The sequence below is a fragment of the Cervus elaphus genome, chromosome 5, assembly GCF_910594005.1.
Source record: "Cervus elaphus chromosome 5, mCerEla1.1, whole genome shotgun sequence".
In the NCBI taxonomy this organism is placed as follows: Eukaryota; Metazoa; Chordata; class Mammalia; order Artiodactyla; family Cervidae; genus Cervus; species Cervus elaphus.
In genome coordinates, this window is record NC_057819.1 from 106,266,432 (window position 1) to 106,291,605 (window position 25,174).

At 50.8% G+C, this 25,174-nt stretch overlaps 1 protein-coding gene and 1 non-coding gene across 5 annotated transcripts in view; both read right to left on the minus strand.

Moving 5' to 3' along the window:
- SLC47A1 (solute carrier family 47 member 1) overlaps positions 1–22,104 on the minus strand; it is a 39,185-nt gene extending 17,081 nt beyond the window's left edge. For 2 of the 4 annotated variants that reach the window (XM_043903993.1, XM_043903994.1), the window contains exons 1-4: positions 21,774–22,104; positions 3,744–3,845; positions 2,125–2,193; positions 511–659 (exon numbers count right to left, since the gene is read on the minus strand). In XM_043903993.1, coding sequence (XP_043759928.1) covers positions 511–659; positions 2,125–2,193; positions 3,744–3,845; positions 21,774–22,019 — 566 coding nt within the window. In that variant the 5' untranslated portion in view covers positions 22,020–22,104. Of the gene's footprint in view, positions 1–510; positions 660–2,124; positions 2,194–3,743; positions 3,846–11,177; positions 11,701–21,773 lie in introns of those variants that run through there. The other 2 variants (XM_043903995.1, XM_043903996.1) reach the window with 2 other exon arrangements.
- A 2,200-nt stretch (positions 22,105–24,304) lies between these two features.
- TRNAW-CCA lies at positions 24,305–24,376 on the minus strand. Its single transcript has one exon. It is a non-coding gene; the product is annotated as a tRNA-Trp (tRNA).
- Between the last annotated feature and the right edge of the window lie 798 nt (positions 24,377–25,174).

The window sequence follows — 25,174 nt, forward strand, 5'->3', positions numbered from 1 at the left end:
TATTTTAACAAACAAATGAAAAGAACAAAATGCTGGAGGAGGGGACCAGGTGAGGGGGGTTTCTTTTTTTCTGCCACACCATGCAGCTTTCAGGATCTTAGTTCCCCAACCAGGAATCGAACCTGGGCCCTTGGCAGTGAAAGCACAGAGTCCTAACTGCTGCACCACTAGGGAATTCCCCAGCGGTGGGCTTTAAAAGCATTCAGGTGATTTTAATATCAACCAGGGCCAAGAATCACAAAACCGAGAACCAACACCATGAACCACCATTTCACTTAGAGGGTGTTTGCAGATCATATTTCACCCAAAACTATTTATCTGAAAGTTACCCAAATGAGGACTCGGTATGTTATCCCATGGGCCAGGTATGGAGAATCAGCTGAGGACAGCTTAACCCGCTCCTGGTGCATGGCCTGGTCCCTGGCCTTGGGAACCCCCAGAGGCTGAACCTGGCTGGCACCATCTTTCTGCCGGGATGGACCCATCCTGCCGGGGGGTGGCCCATCTCACCTGGACACGGCCGGGTCCTGCCTGCAGAGCAGCAGGATGAGCTGGGTGTTGAGGAAGAGTGCCCAGCAGGGCAGACAGCAGAGCAGCAGCACCAGCACGCTTCGCTGCAGGATGACGCCCACGTGCTTCTTGTTCTGGCTCCCAAACGTCTGCGTGCAGTCAAAACCAATGCATTAACACAGAAATGGCACCCTCACTGTCCCCCAGAGGCCTCCAGTCACACCTCATAAAGAGACAGATGGCCCCAGAGACTGCTACATTTTAGGTATCAGTGGTTCTCAAACTCGGCTGCTCATCAGAATCACCTAAGGAACATTTCTCTGATATTTCATTGTTAGGGTATAGAAACACAACAGGTTTCTGCATATTAATTTTGTGTCCTAGGACTTTACCAAATTCATTGGTGAGCTCCAGGTATTTTCTGGTGGTGTCTTTAGGATTTTCTATGTATAGCATCATGTCATCTGTAAACAGTGACAGTTTTACTTCTTCCTTTCCAATTGGGACTTCTTGTATTTCTTTTTCTTTTCTGATTGCTATGGCTGGGACTTCCAATACTATGTTGAATAAAAGTGGAGCAAGAGGGCATCCTTGTCTGATTCCTGATCTTAGAGGAAAAGCTTTCAGCTTTTCACCATTGAGTTTGTTAGCTGTGACCTTATCATTGTTGTTTGGTCACTCGGTCATGTCTGACTCTTTGCAACCCCATGGACTGCAGCACACCAGGCCTTCCTGTCCTTCACCATCTCCCGGAGTTTGTGCAAGCTCATGGCATTGAGTCAGTGCTGTTATCTAACCATCTCATCCTCTGCTGCCCCCTTCTCTTGACTTCAGTCTTTCCCAGAACCAGGGGCTTTTTCTGTGTGGTCTTTATTATGTTGAGGTACGTTCCTTCTGTGCCTATTTTCTGAAGAGCTTTTATCATAAATGGATGTTGAATTTGGGGAACATTATTAAATCATTGATGACAGGGGCTTGATAAAGATAAGTCTGGACTTAACTGGTCCAGAGTAGGTCCCAGACACCAATAATTTGTAAAATCTCCCCATGTCCATGTAATCCTAATGTGCAGTCAGGGTGGCCTTACCTGGAAACCTATTAGAAATATGATGTCCTGGGCCTCCCCCTCCCCAGACCTACTGATGCAGAAACTTGGGGATGGGGGAGGCACTGGAGCCAGCTCCCATTGCTTACAAAACCCACCATGCACATCCCTCCCCAGCCAGCTCAATGACATCTTGGGCAGCTTGAAATTGGAACCAGCATACACAACCAGTCAGGACACTCCCCACCCAACCCCCGAGACCTGGTTCTTCAGGCTTATGGCTGGTGGGGGGCCCCCAAGTGACTCTGACACACATGCATGTTTGAGGACCCTTGGACATACCAAGCTCCACAAGGTTGGAAGTGATAAAAGGGACTTTTTCAAAACATCCCCTATCTGTCAAGATGTAGCAGCAGTCATGGAGAAAAACACCACTTCCCAGACCAGAGAGACCTGCGGCCACACTTTAGAGGTAGCAGGAGAGCTGAAAAATGTGGCAAGGGTTTGCCCTGGGGGACTCCACCCTCCAACTGGTGGGGGGAGTGACCTGACCCGGGGCTGCTACTCACCTGGGAGATAAGCGTGTCACAAGCAGAAGACAAGCCGAACCCCACCGAGACACCAGTAACGTTGACCACCTGGGAACAAACCAGGGAGGAGGCTGGGGGCAGGTTCCCCGTCTGCCTGTGAGAGCCCTGGAGCCCTCAGCACCCCACCCGGAGCCTGTGCACAGACCTCCCCATGCCCTGAATTAAAGGACAGACAAAGTGCTGGGAGGAAAGGACATTCAAGGCTGTGGTGACCACACTGCATTATTCTTTCTTAGGCATTTGCTCCCCAGGTCTTGGGCACCTTTTTCCCAGGTTCTGAGGACCATGAGCCCTTCTTAAGGGGCCTGCAGCATGGCACAGAGCAGTCCTGGGTGAGCCCACTTGCTAGTGATGACCCACACAACCCCCTGAAGGACTCTGCGAGAGCACAAGCAAGTCTCAGAGCCAAGACTCGTGCCAGAGGCCTTCCAGCGTCCACAGCACACCCAAACCAGGGAAATCTGAGGCCCTGCCTGCCTCCACCTGCTACCCCCCGAATCTGCAGGAGGCACCGGGGACAGTAGTCCCCGCCAGGCCCAGCCTGGAAGCACCAGTTTTCCTGTACTTCCGTGGCCAAGAAGGATCTGTGGGAAGCTTGCGGAGTTCCCCAAATATCCAAACATCAGAGACCAAAAAGGATAATTAAACTGGGGTTGTCCATGCTCCTCCCTGAAAGCAAAGCAATCCACGAGGCCCTGGGGATGGTTCAGAGCACCTTGCAGGCTCAGAGGTGGCAAGTTCAAATGCCCGAGGGACCAGGTGCGGGAGGCTGATGTGTGCCTTTCAGAGGACACACCTGCGGCAAGAACTTCAGCGAAACATCTGCTGGCCCAAATGAACAGGCCAGCAAGGCCCCCAGGCCAGCAACCATGGCTGAGGGCAACACCTCTCTGTGGTTGTGGGGCTCACATCTGGGGTACAGAGAGGACTGGTTCCTCCTGATTTTTAAAATTTTTATTATTTAAATTTTTTAAAGTTTTATTATTATTTGGGGGGTGGGCTGAGCTGGGTCTTTGTTGTGGAGCAACAAGGGATCTCCACCAGGGATCCAGCCCATGTCCCCTTCACTGAAAGGCAGATTCTTAACCACTGGACTACCAGGGAAGCCCCTCCTCCCGATTTCAGGTTTGGACCCAGGCACCCAGATTTTCATATTCTGGCATCTCGGGAGAAGAGACAAATCAAGGGCTGGGGGAGGCGTGAGGGTTTCTACTGGTGAACAATTCCCTTCTCCCAGATGTGGGGTCAGGGTGGGAGCCAGAGCTCCAGGGATGGGAAGCTAGCTGACGTGGCAGACAGAATTTGGGCCCTCCAAAGACATCCCACCCGGAGCCTGGCGCCTGAGGAAACACATAACCGGGGCGGTTCCCTGGGGAAGGAGAGGTAGGCTAAGGATGGAAACATGGTCACAGCCCTGCCCACACCTGGGGATTAGTCCAGTGAAACCCCTTTCAGATCAGTGGCCTCCAACAGTGAGAGATTCAGACACGTATGTGTCTTCCCTGAAACCCCTACACTCTGATCATCTGTAAGAGCCGGAGGAGGAAATGAACACACAGATGGCTTCCCAGCTCTGAGCTGGCGAGCCCCGTACGTACAGCAATTGCCAGTGTGACGGCGTCCAGCTCCAGCTTCCCCAGGTGCCCGCAGAACACAGAGCTCACAAAACCAATGAGGAACACCATCAACTGGGCCAGGAACTGGGAAGAGACAGAAAACACGAAGCTGCAGGCCAGGCCTGACATGGCAGTGGAAGGAAGGGGTGGGCCTCCCAGGTGACCCCACCCTCCCTGGGTGGGCTCGGACCAGAGGTAAGGAGGTCTGGCTTGCACGGAGCCTCCGCCAGCTCTCACAGGCAACGAGCAGCCTTGGGTGGAATTCTTGAAAAATACGCAAGTTCATCTCCTACCACTAGTATCCTGTTTCTGAGAACTTCCAACTTTTAAAATTTATTTTTCATTGTAGATTCTCATACCGTAGACTGCATGCCTATTTTCCCTGAAATTTTTAGAGGCTGCCTCCTGGGATGATCCCGTTGTTATTTCAGATTCCTCCTGAGGGCTGAAGAGAAGAGCTTTCAACAGCCAGCAGAACAGTCCACAGAGAGGAACTCCTGAGGCGGACCTGAGGCTACCTCAGTGGAAGGCCAGAGGGGCCTGGAATGTTGGGGCGAATCATTACTAGTCTGCCAAGCATCTCAGATTCCACAAAGCCTCCAATATGAGGGCAAATGCAGCTTGGGGAACACGGACTCGTTCTCACTCACCATTCCAGAACTTCCTGCCTCACCTCTGGACACTGACTTAACTCCTCAGGTTAATTAAAAACCACCTTCTGTGACCTGCCAGACCCAGGAGGTGCAGGACTTCCCGGGAAGCCCGTCTCTCACGGGATCCCCTGTGGTCCGAGAGGGGAGATGGAATCAGTGCCTGAAGACGCGTGTCAGCCCCACACGCCCCTCTCAAAGTGCACGCCTGGGGCTCAGGGAGCTTGTGCAGGACCAGCCAGCACTGCTGCCGTTCAGTCCTTCGAGGGTGAAGGCTCCTCCGGTGAGCTCAGGTGAGGCTCCCAGTGACCCTAGTCCTCACCTCTGTCAACCCACACTGCCATCGGCCAGCGCCACAACCACCCAAGATCGCCACGTGGGCATCGGACCTGGCCCTGCTGGTGACGGTACAGGTGACCACCTGCTTTCCCTCCCTGCACCGGGGGACAGACAGGTGCATCTCCGCAGGTGGACCCAGATCGACAGACCATGAGAGGCCTGCTCTTAGCCATGTGTGCACGAGTGTGCGTGTGTGTGCAGGCATGTGCAGGGGCGACGGTGCATACACCTCCACATCGAACTCCAAACCTCGACCCAGTTCCTGCTTCCGCCACCGCAGAGACCAAAGTTGCGCATCGCAACTAGAAAGAAGCCCCCGCTCAGCACTGCAACTAGAGAAAAGCCCACATATCAATGAAGACCCGGCACAGCCAAAAATAAATAAATAGAAATTTTGAAAAATGTTGGCATGAAAAGCCCAATTCTATAGACCCTAAAGTCAGAACGAGGGGCCCCCATAGGCCTGTTCCCAGGAACTGGCCACGACTAAGTGCTGTCCCCACCCTACAGATATTCTGTGGTTTCATTCACAGAGTTGGTGTCTCTTTGATTGTGGATTTATATTAACTTTAAAGGTCACAGGGCCCTTATTTGGGTAAATTCAGCATCACTATCAATCTTTTCAGTGTTTTTTTTTTTTTACTAGTTGGAGGCTAATTACTTCACAACATTTCAGTGGTTTTCAGTGTTTTTTTAAAGTCTTTTTGTGCATAAACTACATCTGCTTTATTGACTACGCCAAAGCCTTTGACTGTGTGGATCACCACAAACTGTGGGAAATTCTTCAAGAGATGGGAATACTAGACCACCTTACCTGCCTCCTGAGAAGTCTGTATGCAGGTCAAGAAGCAACAGTTAGAACCGGACATGGAACAATGGACTGGTTCCAAATCAGGAAAGGAGTACGTCAAGGCTGCATACAGTCACCTTGCTTATTTAACTTATATGCAGAGTACATCATGAGAAATGCTGGACTGGATGAAGCACAAGCTGGAATCAATATTGCCCGGAGAAATATCAATGACCTCAGATACGCAGATGACACCACCCTTATGGCAGAAAGCAAAGAGGAATTGAAGAGCCTCTTGATGAAAGTGAAGGAGGAGAGTGAAAAAGTAGGGTTAAAACTCAACATTCAGAAAACTAAGATCATGGCATCTGGTCCCACCACTTCATGGCAAATAGATGGGGAAACAATGGAAACAGTGAGAAACTTTATTTTGGGGGGCTCCAAAATCCCTACAGATGGTGACTGCAGCCATGAAATTAAAAGACACTTGCTCCTTGGAAGAAAAGCTATGACCAACCTAGACAGCATATTAAAAAGCAGAGACATTACTTTGCCAACAAAGGTCTATCTAGTCAAAGCTATGGTTTTTCCAGTAGTCATGTATGGATGTGAGAGTTGGACCATAAAGAAAGCTGAGTGCCGAAGAACTGATGCTTTTGAACTGTGGTGTTGGAGAAGACTCTTCAGAGTCCCTTGGACAGCAAGGAGATCAAACCAGTCCATCCTAAAGGAAATCAGTCCTGAATATTCATTGAAAGGACTAATGCTGAAGCTGACACTCCAATCTTTTGGCCACCTGATGGAAAGAACTGACTCATTTGAAAAGACCCTGATGCTGGGCAAGACTGAAGGCAGGAGGAGAAGAGGGCAATAGAGGATGAGATGGTTGGATGGCATCACCGACTCAACAATGGACATGAGTTTGAGTAAGTTCTGGGAGTTGGTGATGGACAGGGAAGCCTGGTGCAGTCCATGCAGTCCATGGGGTTGCAAAGAGTTGGACACGACTGAGCAACTGAACTGAACTGAACTGTCATAAACTGTTGCAAACTATAGTCATAGATCTGTTTTCCCCTTTTCCATGGGACTTCCGTATTTCCAGAACACAGTGTCCAGTACCTCTACAGGCCACATGTAAGCTGTTTCTGTGGCTTCACAGGAAAATGCACTCGTCTCCTCCATGGTCAGGTCTCTGGGCTGCTTCCCAGGTTTTGCTGATACAAATCACACTGCACAGAATGTCTTTCTTACTTGGGTGGGGCCAGACATTTTCTTAGGGGTGAATGCCCAGTGCACGGGTGGGATCAGTTGACCCTCTCAGAGCAGAGGCTGGGAAATCTAGCTGAGCTAATCCATGAGTGCATGTGTGTGTGTGTGCTCAGTCGTGTCTGACTCTTTGCGACCCTATAGGCTGTAGCCCGCCAGGCTCCTCTGTCCATGGGATTTCCCAGGCAAGAATACTGGAATGCATTGCCATTTCCTCCTCTAGGGGATCTTCCTGACCCAGGAATCAAACCCACGTTTCCTGCAGGGCTAATCCACTCAACTGTTGGGTTGAAGGTGGGTCAGCCCAGTGGTGCAGTCCTTGAATGGCGAGACTTCCCATGCCCCAGCCTCCGGGACGGCGGGGGTCCTGGCTCCAGAGTTCATGTTTGCTAACCACACACCTGAGATCACCTGAGGGTATTGATCAGAAGACCCATGCCTAGTCCCACTTAAAGCAATAGAGTCCAGATGTCCATGGGGCTGAGGGATCTGTCTTTCAGCATACATCCCCACCCCCCACCCCCCCCCCCCCCCGCTACACTCATTCAATCAAGAGGGGGCCGTCAAGGACCAGGTCTAGAGAACCTACAGGGGCTTGCTGCTGGGCCCAGAGGTTGTTCCCCCAGCACCTCAAGGACTCCTGCCTGGGGTCCAGACAGGACTAAGTGGACAAGAGAGATGGCTGGGCTGTCTGTGCATGTCTCTGCCTCCTGTCATGGAGACCCTGGTTTTCTGGCCAGGAGGCTTTGGGAGAGTGCCCCCTGGGGCCGGATGCCAGCAGGACAGCAGGTGTGAGCCTGCCCAGTCCCCGAGGGTCCATCCTCACCTCGTCCAGGGATGCCAGGAAGGTCAGCATCAGCAGCAAAGGTCAGCCTGGCAGGATGCCAGGTCACTGGGTGCACATACCCGAGGTAAGTGCAGGCAGGGGGACGGGGGCTGGACACCCAGCCCCCAGTCATGCAGCCAGGTCAGAAGTGCAGTCAGGACCCAATCACCTGACTCTCAGAAGGTCGATTCTTGTCCACTCCTTTGGAGCACAGAGTACAGGCCAAGCACGGGAGCATGGATCTGAGTAAGGTGAACACCATGGCTCCAGTCCCACCCCAGGGAATCCAGGGCATTACAGGGAAAGATGTTCAACACGGAGCAACACAGCGGATCACACAAGACAGGCACTGCAGATAACACAGGAGCCCAGGAGTCACAGAAGTTTCTGCCGAAACCTGGATGGTGAGTAGGCAAGTGAAGGGGGCCTGTCTATCTGGGAGAATGTTCCAGGCAGGAGGGGGTGGGGTGTGAGGGATGGCTGGGGCTGGGAAAAGGTGAGGGCAGGGGGCAGTTGGATTTGTGGGATCTTAGTTCCCTGGCCAGGGATTGAAACTGGGCCCTTGGCAGTGAAAGCTCAGAGTCCTAACCACTGGACCGCCAAGGAGCTCCCACCTTCAGCCAAGGTTATCTTCTGCCTCCAGCACATCTGCTCCTGCAACATCTTACATAAGGTCACTGAACACACCCGGCTCCTTGTTCCCTACCTACAGGGTAACAGTCAGAGATTAGCCTGCAGGTTCATGGGCAGGAAGCCAGTCTCTCAGATGCCCTTCTGCTTGGAGGGCATTGTCATTAGTCTTCGCCCTGCAGCCGTAGACCCTCTCAACTCTCTCCCGGGTGAGCCTGTTTCCATGGAGATGGAAACCACTGCCCTCTGTCTGGGCCTGGCTACCCCAACTTTTTTCTATCCTCACCAATGCACTGTACAGCCTGTGTCCCTGAGGAGCACGAAATCCCTCTTTGAGATTATTCTTCAGGACTGACAGTTCAGTCTGGTGAAGAGAAACTTAACCACGAGGAGAAAGCTCAGCTGAAACGCCTGAGGCCAGGTAACTTCAACAATTGCCTTCCCGCCCCAACAAATGCAGTTTACCTAAATCTTTAAAGAAAAATGTGGCCCAGCCTCTGTTCAGATGTGCATGGCTCATCTCAAACACTTGCCTTTCTATTCTGCATTATTCTCTCTTTATAGCCCTCATTTAAAGCTCACTGCGGGCATGGTAAGTCCTAGTCCCTCAACCTGATTCCTACATTGGATCCTCGTGGGTCAGTGTTGATATGAGAGGCCTGGAAGGGATAGGGTGAACAGGAGACAGAAAATCAGAGAGAGGAGCCCCAGACCAGGGTCCTACCTAATGGATGGCGGAGCCTCAGAAGGCAAAGAGGGGGACCCTGAGCAGGCAATGAGGGGCACCTCTCCCCTCCCTCGTGCCCCCAGGAAACAGAAAACCCAGAGCAGAGGGGAATAGACAGAGAGGGACCAAGAGGGGCCCATATACAACCCATTACAATTAAACAGGTGCCAGAACTCTACGACCCGACTGCATAAAGCAGTCAGACAGAAACAGCCCCATAAGTGGCTGCAAGGAACATTTCCCAACTCTCTGATGATCTCAGATCATTTCAGAGATTTTTCCTTTCATTCGCCTCAGTTTTCTGTTTTTTCTACAAGGAACATAGATTACACTTATAATTAACAGCGTCACAGGCGCACACACAGGTGTACGGAGAGAAGGGCTGGCATGTCAGCCCCGTGCTCAGCATCCCTGCAGGCCAACAGGTCCATCCAGGGGACCGGCTGACTCTGGGGGCCAGCAGAGACAGGGGCCTGCCCTGGCAGTGCTGCATCTCAGAGGCCACCTTGTTTAGTTCTTCATTTTCAGGGGGCTTCCCAGGTGGTGTTAGAACTCAGGTAAAGAACTCACCTGCCAATGTAGGAGACATAAGAGATAAGGTTTTTATCCCTGGTCAGGAAGATCCCCTGGGGAAGGAAATGGCAACCCACTCCAGTGTTCTTGCCTGGGAAATCCCGTGGACAGAGGAGCCTGGCGGGGTCCATGGGGTCGCAAGTCGGACACAACTGAAGCGCCTTAGCAGAGCAATAGCAGCTTTGCGTGTTTAGTTGCTCAAGTCTTGTCTGACTCTGTGACCTCATGGACCCAGGCTCCTCTGTCCATGGGATTTCCCAGGCAAGAAAACGAGTGGGTTGCTATTTCCTCCTCCAGGGAATCTTCCCAACCCAGGGATCGAACCCCCGTCTCCTGCATTGGCAGGCAGATTCTTTACTGCTGGGCCACCTGGGAAGCCTTACAGAGATCTTTCTCACAGTGAGATAATGTTGGGCCAAGCATGGTATTATTATCCGCATTTTATGGATGGATAAGCAGAAGCCGGGAGAGGTTACCAGCCGACTCAGGTTCACGTAGCCGTTTCCTAACCCCACTTCTGAGATCAAAGCAGAGAACTGGACCCACAAGTAAGATTCCTAACCAGGTGTTCTTTTCCCTCTGGCTGCCAACAGCTCCCCGCTACATGGATTTTCAAGCCATGGCTTTCTCCCAACCTCATCCATGCCACCAGGTACAACACAACAGGCATCCCAGGATCTCACAAACAGTGGGGTCACCATTGGGTCACTCCTGTCTGCCTCAGCCTCTGCAGGTGCAGAATGTCTCATCACCCCCACACCCAAAAGCTTATGTGTTAGTCGCTCAGTTGTGTCTGACTCTTTGTGACCCGATGGAGCCCACCAGGCTCCTCTGTCCATGGGATTCTCCAGGCAAGAATACTGGAGTGGGGAGCCAGTTCCTTCTCCAGTCCAAAAGCTTATTCTCCCCTTAGAACCATCCCAGGTTCTTCTTGTCTGAAGACAGGGCTCCCCTACCCTGTTGATTTGAAAATCGCCCAAACTGACAGCAGAACAACGATGAGATTCTGTTTTGTGGGTGTTGTGGTTTCAAAATTCTAATTACCTTTAAATAGACAACACAGAGAGTCCTAAACTGACAATGATAAGGAGAAAGGAAAAAAAAAACAAACCCTCAGCCCCAAAGAGAACCACATCAAAAACGTTTTGAACACAAGAATTGGGGGAGGGTGTGTGGGGCAGGATGCCGCTAGTTTCCTTGGGCAGAGGTGGTTTAAGCAATTCCGAAGAAATCGTCCTGAAGATGTGGGTTTAAGAGACACCGCTCCCCGCCTGTAGTTACTCCAGAGACGCGCGTTCACGGCCGGAATCGACGGCTAGTTTTCGGTGTTCTCCGCAGTGTTTTGCGGTTCTGGTGGCTTCTGCCTGCTCCTCGGGAGCCCTCATCCAGAGAAGGCTCCGGAGCGGGAGACTGGACGCGGCCGGTCCCGCGCCCTAGCGGGCCAGCCGCGCAGGGCGGCCAGTGCGGCCCGGGCGCACGCGGAGGCGCCGGGACCTGCCCGCCTCCAGGCTCCCAGGACCGTGGCACCGCGCGCGCCCGCCCGCCGCCTCCCGCTAGCTCTGCGCCCCGGGGCCCCCGCCCCCGGTACCAGACCCCGGTGAGGCCCCCTACTCACCGCGGGGCCCGCCAGGAACAGGAGCGCCCGCAGCTCCCGCCGGAGGTCGGCCAGCGGCAGACAGCGCGGGGCGCGGCGCTCCGGGCTGAGCGCCCGGCCTCCCGGCCCGGGTGTAAGCTCCTCGGCCGCCTCCATGTGCCGGGCGCCAGCCGCGGGGCGCGCGCAGGAGGCCGAGGGGAGGACCGACCCGGCCAGCCGCGCTCCAGTCCCCGCCCCGGGACGCCTGCCGCCCACCGCCCACCTTGGGCGCGCCCCCGCCGCCCGGCCCAGGTCGCCCGCTTCGCTGGCAAAGGCCTGCCAACTCCGGGACTCCGAATACAAAGTTGAAGGAAGCTCCGGAAAGAAACAGAAAGTGGAAAGCGCGGCGGGGGCTGGGTCCTCCGACCCTCGGGAGCCAGGCTCGCCGGCTCCGCGCCTCCCAAGGCTTGGGTTCTGAGAGCCGCGTGGAAGCGCTGGCGAGCTGGCCACTGAGGGCCCGCGCCCGCAGCCAGACACCTCCGGCTCCGCGAGCGCCTGCACACAGGCTGGGAGACTGGACTTGACTGTACGGAGGCTCTTCTTCCCGCCCCACCCCGCCCACGTGCGCCCGTTCTTTAACTTAGACTCTGCCAGGATAGCGCACAAGGCCGCATTTTCAAGCGCCAGGACTCAGGTTCCCTGGTCTTGGATGTTTATCCATCAGCTGAATAAGGGTATTGATTTTTAAAATGCTCCACGAGAGAGTTGTGAGTTAAGTTTTATTGTGGGCAAAATGAGGACTATAGCCTGCAAGGTGACATTTCAGAGAGCTCTGAGGAACTGCTCCGAAAATGGGGGGCGGTGGTCAGTATTACGCACGATTTTAGTGAAGGGGGCAGTGTGCAGTCAAGCACACTCTTTGGCGAAGGTTTGCTGCTGGTCAGGAGCAGATGTCCCCCTTCATGATTTTAGTGCTTTTCTAGACACGAGGCTCATAAAATCTTCTCCTGAGAATATCTTCTGAAGGCTTGTTCTGTCAGGATTTTCCCAGAGCAGAGAGCCTCATTCCTGATCTCCGCTCTGAAATCCTTTCAGGGTGTGATGAAGGTTGGGGCTGCAGTGGCCAGTGACTGCATCCTGATAGAGGCAAACAGCCGGTGCCAAGTGTTTGTTGGCAAGGGGACTAAGAGGCTATGTGTCAGCAAACCTGGGCTCAGGAGACATCACCAGGGTCTACAGGGAGAGCACCAGCAACTTGCTGGTCCCTCAGAACCTCAGTTTTCCCATCTGTGAACTTGAAACGGTATCTACAACTGCCCTCTGTGGTGAGGATTGAATGAGATGGTATGGTCCAGTGGTTGGAACTCTGCACTTTTCACTGCCAGCAACCAGAGTTCAGTCCTTGGTTGGGGAACTAAGATCCCACAAGTCAAATGGCCAAAAGAAAGAATGTATCTTTTTTTAAAAAATGAGATGGTATAGATGGACTATGTTCTCTCAGCCTGGTTGGTACACGGTAATTGCCTAAGAAAAGTTAGCTACCAAGACAAGAGTGATTTCAGTAACAGTCAAGGTTCCCTCTGTCGTAAGAGGCCCAACTTTAGAAAAAGGAAAACATAAATCCTGGGAGGGTCACACAGCTGGAAGTCTGGCTTCAGGGATTTACAACAAGGTCATGAGTGTTCTGCTTCCCCATCTGTCTTCCCCGCCCTCTTCTCTCCACCACTTTAAAAATTAATTAATTTTTATTTTATTTTATCGAGTTCACGGAGTCTTGCCTTCATTGAGGCACGTGGGATCTTAGTTCCACGAGTCTTTCATCATGGCATGCAAGCTTCTCTCTAGTTGCAGCACTCGGCTAAGTTGCCCGGCAGTGGCATGCAGTATCTTAGTTCCCCCGCCAGGGATCGAACCGAGTCCCTTGCACTGGAAGGCAGATTCTTAACCTGGACCACTACAGTAGTCCCCTCCCCACTATTTGTTCCTCACTCCTCAGCCTCATCTTTCTCTGTAGGCAGCCTCTCTTTGCCTGTTCAGGAGGGTGGCCTCCCCCAATCCTCATTCCCATCTTTCCTACCTTGTGATCCAGATAATAAGACCCTCCCCACTTCTCTTTGGGACCAAACAAACCAAAAACGGAGAAAATTGGTTGGCCCTGTTTAGGTTTCCTGCTTGCCTTTGGAACAATCACCCTGGCCAGGGAAATAGGGTCTTGTTTGGCTGGACCCGAAACCTTTGGCTCAACTCTGTACCAGAAAAGTTGGGTGCTGTCTGTCACTGGCAAGAGTCCCACCAGAGTTACACGGAGGGTTCCGCCAGACAAAAACGCTAGGATGTATGCTAGATCTCCAAGCCCAGCTCTTTAATAGTCTTCTGGTATCCTGGCCAATGTTAGAAGTCATGAAACAGAAATGTGATGTATAACTTTTGAGAAGAGACCAAAGCATCATTCGTGGTCATAATTCCAAACGGTCCAAAGAAATTATATGGGGATAAAGCTAATAGGATTAATTAAAGGAATTTAAAAAGTTGTTACACTTAAGTCCTTCAACAGATATGATCAGTCTTTTATGTTGGTAATAACATATATGAGAATACTGGAAGGAGAAAAACCTCTTCCACGACTGTTGTTTATTTGCTTAGATGTGTCCGACTCTTTGTGACCCCATGGACTACAGCATGCCAGGCTTCCCTGTCCTTCACCATCTCCTGGAGTTTGCTCAAACTTGTGTCCATTGAGTCAGTGATGCCATCCAACCATTTCATCCTCTGTCATCCCCTTCTCCTCCCACCTTCAATCTTTCCCAGCATCGGAGTCTTTTCCAATGACTCAGTTCTTCACATCAGGTAGCCAAAGTATTGGAGCTTCAGCTTCAGCATCAGTCCGTCCAATGGATATTCAGAGTTGGTTTCCTTTAGGATTGACTGGTTTGATCTCCTTGCTGTCCAAGGGACTCTCAAGAGCCTTCAGATAAACCCTCCTGTGACATGGAGCATTCACAACTCTTTAAAGGACTGTGGGGACTTCCCTAGTGGTCCAGTGGTTAAGAATCCTCCTGCCAACACAGGAGACACAGGTTCAATCCCTGGTCTGGGACGTTTCCACATGCAGCAGAGCAACCGAGCCCACTCACCACAACTACGGAGCCCGCACTCTAGAGCCCGGGAGCCGTAACTAGAGAGTAGTCCGCACACAGCAACAAAGACCCAGGGCAGCCAAAAATTAATTAATTAATTAGTTTTTAAAGTACAATGGGACCGTGAACAGGGACTTCCTTCCAAAGAGCACACCATGGAAGGGTGTGTGTGTGGAGGGGGAGACAGTGACTTTATAGCAGAGAAACCTGGCAAAAACTACCTCAGCCCAGTGACCAAGGTTAACATCAACAGTGATAAATCAGGCCCATAGTATGTACTTAAGTATGTACCTAGGGGTGCTGTAACTGGTGGCGTAAACCAACAGCAGTGTATTCTCTCATAGTGCTGAAGGCCAGAAGTCTAAAATGCAGGAGCTGACAGGGCTGGTTGCTTCTCTGGGGCTTAGGGAGCATCTGCTCCAGGGCGCTCTCCTGGCTTCTGGGAGTTGTTGGCATCTCTTGGCCTCTGGCAGCATAATTCCAATCTCTGCCTCTGTGTCTCTGTTTTCTCTCCTTAAAGGACACCGATCACTGCATCAGAGCCCACTCTAACTTGTGTGACCTCATCTTAACCTCATCACATCTGCAAAGACCATATTTCCAAATCAGGTCACATCCTGAGGTTCCAGGGGGACAGGGATTTTGGGGAACGAGGGCATCTTGATAGGATGTAATGAAAATGGCACTTTAGCTCTGTGGTCTTCCTCCCCAAAACCCATAACCCTGCAGTCTAATCATCTGAAAAACATCAGGCAAATCCCAATGGAGAAATATTCTATGAAAATACCTGATAAGCACTCTTCAAATCTGTCAACTTCAACCCAAACAAGAACATTCTGAGAAATTGTCACAGTCAAGAGGAGCCTAAGATAAATGAGGACAGAACGTGCCATGGTGCTTGAGTGGGACCCTGGGACAGAAAAGGGACCTTAAGCAAGAACTAAGGAATCTGAGTAAAGTATGGACTTCGGTTAGTAATAATATATCCATAGCAATTCAGCTCCCGGAAGTTATTGTTTACACAGACCCATAGCAACTCCCCACTGCTAGAGCCAATAGCTAGAAAACACCCTCCAAAGATTCACCTCCGACAGCAGGTAAAACCACTGTGTAGTTGTCGGGGTTTTGGGGAACACTTTGAAGTTGTCCACTTGCAAAGCCACCCTTGTAGCTTTCACCTGTCTTCTGTGGGTTACATTTCATAGGGAATAACATGCCTACAAAACTGTTTACCTGTCTTTGTCTTGGTGTCTTCCATTTTTCATCCACTGGGATTAAAAGAATCAAAGTGAAAGGCTCTCTGGCCAGAGCACAGGCATTTCCATTCTGTGTGTGCATGCATGCTAAGTTGCTTCAGTTATGCTGTGGCAGAGCTTCAGAAACAATGCCTGAAGGCTTCCCTGCTGGTCCAGAGATTAAGAATCTGCCAGCCAATGCATGGGACACGGGTTCAGTCCCTGGTCCGGGAAGGTTCCATGTGCCCGAGAAGCAACGGAACCCCTGTGCCACAGAGCCCTCGAGCCACACCCACTGAAACCCGTGCTCCGCAACAAGAGAAGCCACTGCGATGAGAAGCCCATGCACTGCAACTAGAGAGTAGCCACCATTCACTGAAACTAGAGAAAGCCCGCATGCAGCAACATAGATCCAGTGCAGCTAAAAATAAATACACATTTAAAAAAAATTCATAACAAGAATCTTAACATGAAATATGCCACGCCAAGTCAATTCAGTCATATCTGACTCTTTGTGACCCCGTGGCCTGTAGCCTGCCATGCTCCTCTGTCCATGGGATTCTCAAGGCAAGAATATTGGAGTGGGTTGCCATTTCCTTCTCCAGGGGATCTTCCCAATGCAGGAATTGAACCCGAGTCTCCCACATTGCAGGCAGATTCTTTACCATCTGAACCACAAGAGAAGCTCCAGGAGAGGAGGTAATTTGGAGGTAATTAACGTGTCTTGCGGAGAAGGCAATGGCAACCCACTCCAGTACTCTTGCCTGGAAAATCCCATGGATAGAGGAGCCTGGTAGGCTGCAGTCCATGGGGTGGCTAAGAGTCAGACACAACTGAGTGACTTCACTTTCACTTTTCACTTTCATGCATTGGAGAAGGAAATGGCAACTCACTCCAGTATTCTTGCCTGGAGAATCCCAGGGACAGGGGAGCCTGGTGGGCTGCCGTCTATGGGGTCACACAGAGTTGAACACGACTGAAGTGACTTAGCAGCAGCAGCAGCAGCAACATGTCATGAGGTCACGAGGGTGGAACCTGACGAGAGTGGTGGCTCTAACAGGGGAAGAGAGATCTTCAGGCCCATGCGTGACCGAGAAAGGCCCTGCAAGCACACAGCAAAATGACGGCTGTCCACACACCAAGAAGAGAGTCCTCGCCGGGAACTGGGTCAACTGGCACCGTCCCTGAGAATTCCAGCCTCCAGAACCATGACAAAGTTAATTTCTGTTGTTTAAGACATCCGTCTTTGACATATTTTGTAATGGCAGCCCAAGCTGACTAATACAACAGCCATAAAAATGTCACATCACTGCCTTTGATTTAATGTAACAACATTCTCTTTCCATCACATCACCAACCTCCACCTTATTCCAGGACTCTGCCAAGGGCTTTCCTCTGGGAGTTTATAATCCTTGAAACAACCCTGGACAGATTCCTAATCTGTTTCTTCCACGCAGTTTACTGAGTCTGTTGGCTGAGTAAATTGCCCAGGGCTAAGTGGCTAATAAGTGGCAGAGAGGAGTCTACAAATTACTTCTGCCTCGTTCCAGAGAAGGTAGAATAAAAGCTCATAATTTTACATCAGGTGATGAGGACATAGGACTATCCAACTCTGCTCATCTGCTCACCTGTCAACCAGAAAATGGGTTGTGAGTATCTGTTGTTTCTAGGAACGAAACACTGAACTTGCAGAAATTCCATGGAGTCAGATGTAAGAAATGGCTCAGAAATGACGACATCGTTTCTCCACTGCCAGGGGGCATCCTAGCCCCTAGAGTCTATAAAACGTATGTATTTATATTCATGTGGGTTGTTTCATTCTTCCCTCTGAGGAGCCTCAAATTTATGTAGGAGAGCATCTGCAGATTACCCGAAGATGTTTTTAAAAAGCATCTCATGTGTACAGATGTGAGAGTTGGACCATAAAGAAGGCTGAGGGCTGAAGAATCAATGCTTTCGAACTGTGGTGCTGAAGAAGGCTCCTGAGCATCCCTTGGACAGCAAGGAGATCAAACCAGTCCATCCTAAAGGAAATCAGTCCTGAATATCCATTGGAAGGACTGATGCCGAAGCTGAAGCTCTACTACTCTGGCCACCTGATTCGAAGAGCTGACGCATTGGAAAAGACCCTGATGCTGGGAAAGATTGAGGGCAGGAAGAGAAGCGGGTGACACTATGAGATGATTGGATGGCATCATCGAATCAATGGACATGAGTCTGAGCAACAGACTCCAAGAGATAGTGAAGGACAGGGAAGCCTGACGTGTTGCAGTCCCTGGGGTCACAAAGAGTCAAACAAAACTGAATGATGAACAAGGGGTCAGTGGCGCTGGGGTGGGGTCTGGGTCTGCATTTCTCCTCCCAGGCAGTCTCTGCTGCAGGTTTGAGGACCACACGCAGAGTAAAAAGGCTGAAGAGAAGACTAGAGTATTAATGCTGGATGGGCCTTAAAGAGTATCCATTGTGTCCTATTTATTTATTTGGTTGTCCCAGGTCTTAGTTGTGGCATGTGGGATCTAGTTCCCTGACAAGGAATGGAACCCAGGCTCCCTGCATTGGGAACCCAAAGTGCTAGCTACTGGACCCCCAGGAAGTCTCTGATACTGAAACAGGAGGGAAGGAGCAGGGCGCAACCTAGATGACTCAGAGGCCTAGACCTTGATCCTCAGTAACACATCACTGTAACACATCAGCAAGCTAAATGACACACCCAGAGGCACCATGAGAATTCTAAGGTCAACCATCAAAGATCAAAAAGTCTGTGTATGAAGCAGGGGACCCAGAGCCAGTGCTCTGGGACAACCTAGAGGGATAGAGTAGAAAGGAAGGTGGGAGGGGGTTTCAGGATTGGGGGGGGCACATATATACCCATGGCCAGTTCATGTTGATGCATGGAGAAAACAATCACAATATTGCCAAGTATCCTCCAATTAAAATAAATAAATAAATTTAATTATATATACATATATATTAAAAAAAACAGAATAGTGAAGAACTTGGGAAAAAAAAAAGTGAGCGGTAGCCCAATCCCTGGAAAGATCTGCCCCTTCCCCAGAACAATTGGAATAATCTTCCCCTCATTAGCCTGTGGTTTAGCCTGTGAAACCACCCAGCCCTTGAAAACTCACCACACGACATCTCAAGGCCATACTCACCCTCTGACACAGCCCACACTCTGTCTGTGGAATGTGTTTCTCTCTGAATAAATCCACTTCTTATCTATCATTTTGTCTCTCACTGAATGCTTTCTGCGATGAGACATTAAGAACCTGAGCTCCATTAGGTGCTGAAACCAGGTCTGGGTTTTAGCTGGAAGACCATGGGTTTTGGCCGAGTTCAAGTCCCTATCTGAGGTAAATGGTTTCAACATTAAACTGTACTTATTTTCTCCTGTTACTCTGTCTCTCTTAGACCAGCCAGAAGAACCTAGAAGGGCAGAGGAAAACATTTTTCTCCCTGACAGAGTCTTTTGTCAAGAAAAAGCCACTTCTCACCCAGCCAGCTCCTCCCTAGAGGTGCCATCCCAGCGTGTAAACACTTCTGAAGTGCCAAACAAAGAGACTATTAGTTAACACAACTTTGTTAATCAGCTATATTCTGGTATAAAATTTAAGATTTGTTTAAAGAGGCAATTTGATCATTTCAAATTTTACTATCAAAACTCATACTTGTACAGTTTGTATCAGTACTATGTTAACATTATTATAGTGTTAATTCAATTCCAAAGAAAAATGAAAACTTCGGATCTCTAGGGTCTCAGGAAATAAGATATTTTATTTTTTTAAGTTTTTCAGCCTTACTGTGTGGCCCATGGGATCTTAATTCTCTAACCACGGATTGAACCCACAGTCCCTGAATTGGAAGTGCGGAGTCTTAACCAATGGACCACCAGGGAAGTCCAACACATTTTAATTTTATGAAATTATGTTTTATAATTTACATTTGCATCTTTGTAGAGAGAAGTATACTTTTAAAAGCATATCATGTTATTATACATTTATGGCAGGGTGGGACTGAAAATACAAAGAAAAAGAGGAAACATGCAGACTGTCTAATAAAGAGCTTGTTCTTATATTTTTAAATTCATCCTAGTATCAATTCCTGGCGGTATTAATATTTCCTGGGTTATAGTTAAACTAATGATGTAGCCCTTTTATTTTAACACGTTACTATTTACAACATGCCAACCCCTGCAACGATTACATAACGGTGAAAGTGTTAGATGACCACTTGAAAACAGGTGAGGGTCACATCGCTTTCCAGAAATTCTCCCACAGGCGCTCAAACAGGAAGGCTCGGCGTTCGCTTCGCTGGAGGGAAAAAGATGCTCGCGGTTAACGGCCCGCTTCGGCTGGGTTCGCCTCTGGCGCCCTCTGCTGGCCGCTGCAGTCCTGCTTCCTCCTTGCTGGGTTCCCACCTGTGGTCGGAATCCCCACCTGGGGGCCAGTTTGGAGGCCCAGGTGGGGGACCTTAGCAGGGTTTTGCAGGGCCCTGTCACAGCACACAGCGCACAGAGTGTCTGGGTTGGAGGGGAGGCAGGACACGCTGTGGTTCCGCTGATGCAATCCTCTTTTACTGAGAAGGGGGTTTGGCCTTGGAAACAGCAATAACCTTAGAAAAATTCTGAGCACAGCAGGAGGGTCTGTAGTGTCTGAAGCCCCCTGTGTAAATCCACCCCCTCAGTTCTCTCATTTGTCCTCCGAGCCAGGAACCCTGGTGGCTCCCACTTTACAGACAAGGACATCAGGCACTGAATGTGTGTGTTAGTCGCTTAGTCGTGTCCGACTCTTTGTGACCCCATGGCCTGTGGCCTGCCAGGCTCTTCTGTCCATGGAATTCTCCAGGCAAGAAAACTGGAGTGGGTAGCCATTTCCTCCTCCAAGGGATCTTCCCAACTCAGGGACTGAACCCGAGTCTCTTATGTCTTCTGCATTGCAGGCAGATTCTTTACTGCCTGAACCAGACACTGAGAGGTGACAGTAATTGTCCAGGTCATACAGAGGTAGGGCTGGGCTCCAGATGGGCATACTGGATTCCAGATTCTTTACTGTTGATGAAAAGTGAGAAAACACAGGCAAATATCTCACCACCCCAGAGAAGCAGTGCTGATGATCTTGTGTGTTCTTCTCCAGCCTGTGGAGCAGGGTGTGTTTTGTACAAATGAGATCGCCTTCTGCCGTCTGCTCAGGACACTTGGAGGTACGTCCAGGTTTCCCTCGGCCGCTTTCATCTCTCTTCTCCGCCACTGTCAGTTCAGTGTGTCCCCTGGAGAACGTGTGTTCCCTGGAGCACAAAGTCGGCAGACCTCACGCTCTTTCTTTCAGCTTTCTAGCATCGTCTCCGCAAAGGGCAGCTCTAGTGAGCCGGGTCGCAGGGACCCCTCTGCCCTGGTCATGTCCCCCAAGGCTGAGGTCACCCCTCGAGCCAGGCTGCCCCCCCACAAGGTGGGGAGTGGCACTGACACCTGAAGATTGAGGTAATGAGTTTCAAGTTCAAGTGGGCATGGAGGGGAAAGAGGAAGCAGGTTGAAGACCTTGGTTTGTGTTGCTGAGACCTTGCGGGGCCTTCCCAGGACAGACCGCCTCCCCCCCCCCACCCCCCTGCTGTAGCTCCTCTGTGAAGTTCACAGATCACAGCATCTCAGGAATACTTCCTGGGTTTGCAGGAAGTATTATGTTAAAAAGTATTATGTTAAAATATGTTAAGTATATGTTAAAAACCACCACCAAATGGGAGAAACTCACACTTGATTAAGAGCCCAAGACCTAGGGGCCTAAGGACTGATACTGTGAACCCCTGTGACCCCACCTTGTGACCTCACCATCAACCAATCAGAGAATTGCAAACGAGCTGACCACAGACCCTGGGGACACCCTCCCTCCCCTGGCCTTTCAAAATGCTTTGCTGGGACTTCCCTGGTGGTCCAGTGGCTAAGACTCCATGCTCCCAATGCAGGGGGCCTTGGTTTGTCTCCTGGTCAGGGAACTAGATCCTCCATGCTGCAACTGCAACTGAAGATCATGCATACTGCAGTGAAGATTCTGCAGGTCCTGCGTGCCGCCACTAAGATATGGTATCGCCAAATGAATATTTTTTTAAGATGTTTGATGAAATCCTTCAGGGAGTTCAGCATTTGAAGACGACACAAGCCACCCATTCCCCTTGCTCAATCCTGCAATAAACCTTTCTCTGCTCCAAATGCCTACATTTTAGTTTGTTTGGCCTCAGGCACACAGACTCGCACAAGTTATGTTCAGCCTACTTACTGGGGGGTAGGTTCTGACGCCCAAAACCATGCATCTCCTGCAGCCAGGGATGCCAGGACGCATCCAGAGTCCTCCGGAGAGTGCCAGTCTCCTGAGTCCAGCAGCAGCGGTCTCCAGAGACTCATCTTCCCTGGGAGCCCCAGCCCTGGAATCCTGGACAGCACAGTGGCCTGAGGCTGGGAGGAGTGTGGGGTGCCTTGTCAGCCCTGGGCCTGCAGACCTGAGGGGAGGCATGGGTCCCAGCATTTGGGGACAGAGAGGGCCTGTGGCAGGGTCACTCCACAGGAACCATGGACATTTGTCCAGGCCGAGGTTTCCAGCGACCTTGCAGGGAGACAGCTGGGGAATAAACACCCTCTGAGAGACTGAATATACACATGGATGATAGCCAAACCAGTATAAAAATAGAGCCCAACTCACAGTGGGCAGCAGCACGCCCAGGAAACCAACCCCTTATCGACGGTGACCAGCCCAGGAAGGCAGCCTGTCATCTCCTATAAAAACCTGGAAGCTAAACAACAACCCCTGTAACAGTGGGTCTCAAACACCCCACCTTTGATCAGTAACTGGCAGCTTTTCCAACTTTCGTCCCTGTTGCCAACTCAGGACAAGTCAGTGTTTACCGCTCTTCCAGAGCTGGTATGTCTCCCAACCACAGTCCTACACATTAAAATGCCGAGTATGTGTTTACATATCTTGTGTGTTTAAAGTTTTTGCGCAACTTGTTTTATTTTTCCAGAGAGAAAAAATTTTTTATTTTACTTAGTAATTCATTTTCTGATGTTGTTTTTCATTTATGAAAATTTTTAAACAAAATAAATACAATATTGCTGCATACATTTGATATTCTATTAAAATTTAGAAGGTCATGTTAATTCTATTTAAATTAATTAAAATCTATTATTTCTTTTTGTTTCATGTACATCTCCATTACTCAAACTATACAGTAAAAACATACATAAATTTCACTGACAGTATGCAAGAAGAGTTATTCAAAGTGGTATGAAAAGCCATTTTTGAGAATCACCTTCACCATGTTTTCTGGTAATGTCCATAGATTATTAGCTCCTGCGACCAGGTCATTCTGTGTCTGCCTTTCCATGTTCCTTTCTCTTCTGGTCACGAGGGTAAGGGAAACTGAACAGCTGTAGGTGAAGGGTGGATCCTGTGGATTTTATTTTTTTTTTCAGGAACCCAGAGGAGTCTTTTTACATTGTCATTCACGAAACTAAGGGCTACTCCCTTTGGATCTAATCTCCCAATTCTTCCAACCAGGTTCACAAGCTGCCCAGAATCCAAAGGCACAGGGAAATCTCCCCAGTACTCCCTTGGTCCCTCATCGTCTCCTTCGAAGAACCCCTTGACATGTTTTTCTTTTCCACGTGTGAGGTCTGGGCTTGTACAGATGTGCTCCTGGTGGCCTGCGAGACTACCAGCCTTGTGCTTGCCCAGTTTCAAGGTGGAAGAGAGAGCCAGAGTCAGCAACAGAGACATGGATGATTGAATATGGAGGAACTTAACGCCTCTGAAGAAAGTCCTGGAGCTACAGCCCACCGTGTGCAGTGGACGGAGAGGTGGACAGGACGGCCTGCCTTCTCCCTGGGAAGGGGAGACTGCGGTTATACGGGAAACTACCTCAGGTGGGCTCATTAGTTACCAGGGAGACCAGCAGAGGGCAGCCCCTCACTGCCCTTGTGATAAGCTGGGTCCTGGGGCCACTAAGCAGGCAGGTCAGTCCTGAGCGCAAGGTGTAGGGGAAGCGGGCCCTGGTCCAGCAGAGGATGGACAGAGAGCAAGAGAACAGCCACCCTGAGCTGCCTGAGCCTGCAGCTCCTCAGACTCTGCAGCTCTGCACCCGTCTGCCGGCAGATCTAATCCTGGGGATTTTTTCGTCATTTGAGATTTGAAACGCTGGCTCTTTAGGGCTGGCTCTTCCGCCCACTCCGGGGCAGGGCCAGTCCTGGTCTCCCTCAGGATCGCGCTCGCCACCCGCTAGCGGGTCCCAGCACCTGCATGGAAGCCGGGCTCCACCTGCCCGGGCATCTCCGGGCATCGGAGCAGCGCAGAGTTCGGCCGTCCGTCCCCAGGTCCGGGGCGGGGATATTGGGGGGGGGGGGGTGGGGGGGAGCACGAGCAGACCCCGCCGCTGTTCAGCCCCGGGTGGGGGTTCCAAGGCCACCAGACCTGCGGACTGGACCTTCCAGCCGAGCCCGCCGAGAGGTCAGAGGAGGGCCATCTGCGGAGACCGCGGGGACACCTCCCGCCGGGAGCCCCTCCGGGTAGCGGGGCTGCGGAGGGGAGACGTGAGTCGGGCGGGAGGGGCTGACTTCGGGAAGGGGTGGCTCAGAGGCCCGGCGAGCAGCTCCCAGGAAGGATCGTGAGCATCAGCTCTGTCTTCGCGACGGGAGGAAAAAGAACCGACGAGCCGTCAGGCCGGCAGGATAATACACCTACGCGAGGTGAAATCTCTTGGGATGGGACTGGACTGTACTCCTACTGCCCCTGTACTTTGTGAGGAAAAAAAGCAAGCCTGACCCCGACGTGACTTGAACACGCAACCTTCTGATCTGGAGTCAGACGCGCTACCATTGCGCCACGAGGTCACGGAAAACACACCTTACCCGGGAGCTAAAGGCCTTACTAGGGCTGCGCCACCGCGCGGCAGACCACTGGCGTTTCCTTCACCCCGCCCCCACCCACTCGGGGGCGGAGCCGGGCCCGTGCGCATGCGCAGCCTGGGGAGGCGTGCCGCGAGCGACTGCCGGGCGGAGCGGATTTCTGGAGGGTGGGGCTCCTTTCAGAGAACCCCGCAAGACGGGAGTCAGAACTTGATAAATGAGACTGAAAAACGCAACAACTTTATTATTTTCTTTACTTTGCAAATTAGTTCATTGCATTTGTCAATTTTTGTTTTTATTTGAAGTACAACTGGTTTTAGAGTTTTCCTGGTGGCTTAGCGGTAAAGAACCTGCTTCCAAATGCAGGAGACCGAGGTTCGATCCCTGGTTGGGGAAAATCCCCTGGAGGAGGACCGGGCAACCTGCTCCAGTGTTCTTGCCTGGGAAATCTCATGGCCAGAAGAGCCTGGCGGGATACAAGTCCATGGGGTCACAAAAGAGTTGGACACGACTTAACAGTTAAACAACAACATAGTTGACTTATAATTATTGTTTCTTAACCATAGAATTAAACATTTCTTTGAAGAAAATCAGAACAGTGCCTGGAAGAAAATTGGAATCTCTGACCATTCACCACCCAGAGGTATTGTTTTTTGTTTTGTTTTTTTCTTTTTTGCAGATTTTTATCAGCTACCTCTACTTCCCAAATCGGTTATTGAACTTTCAAGTAATGGGTAGTATACACCCAAAAGGGCTTCCCTGCTGGCTGAGTGGGTAAGGAAT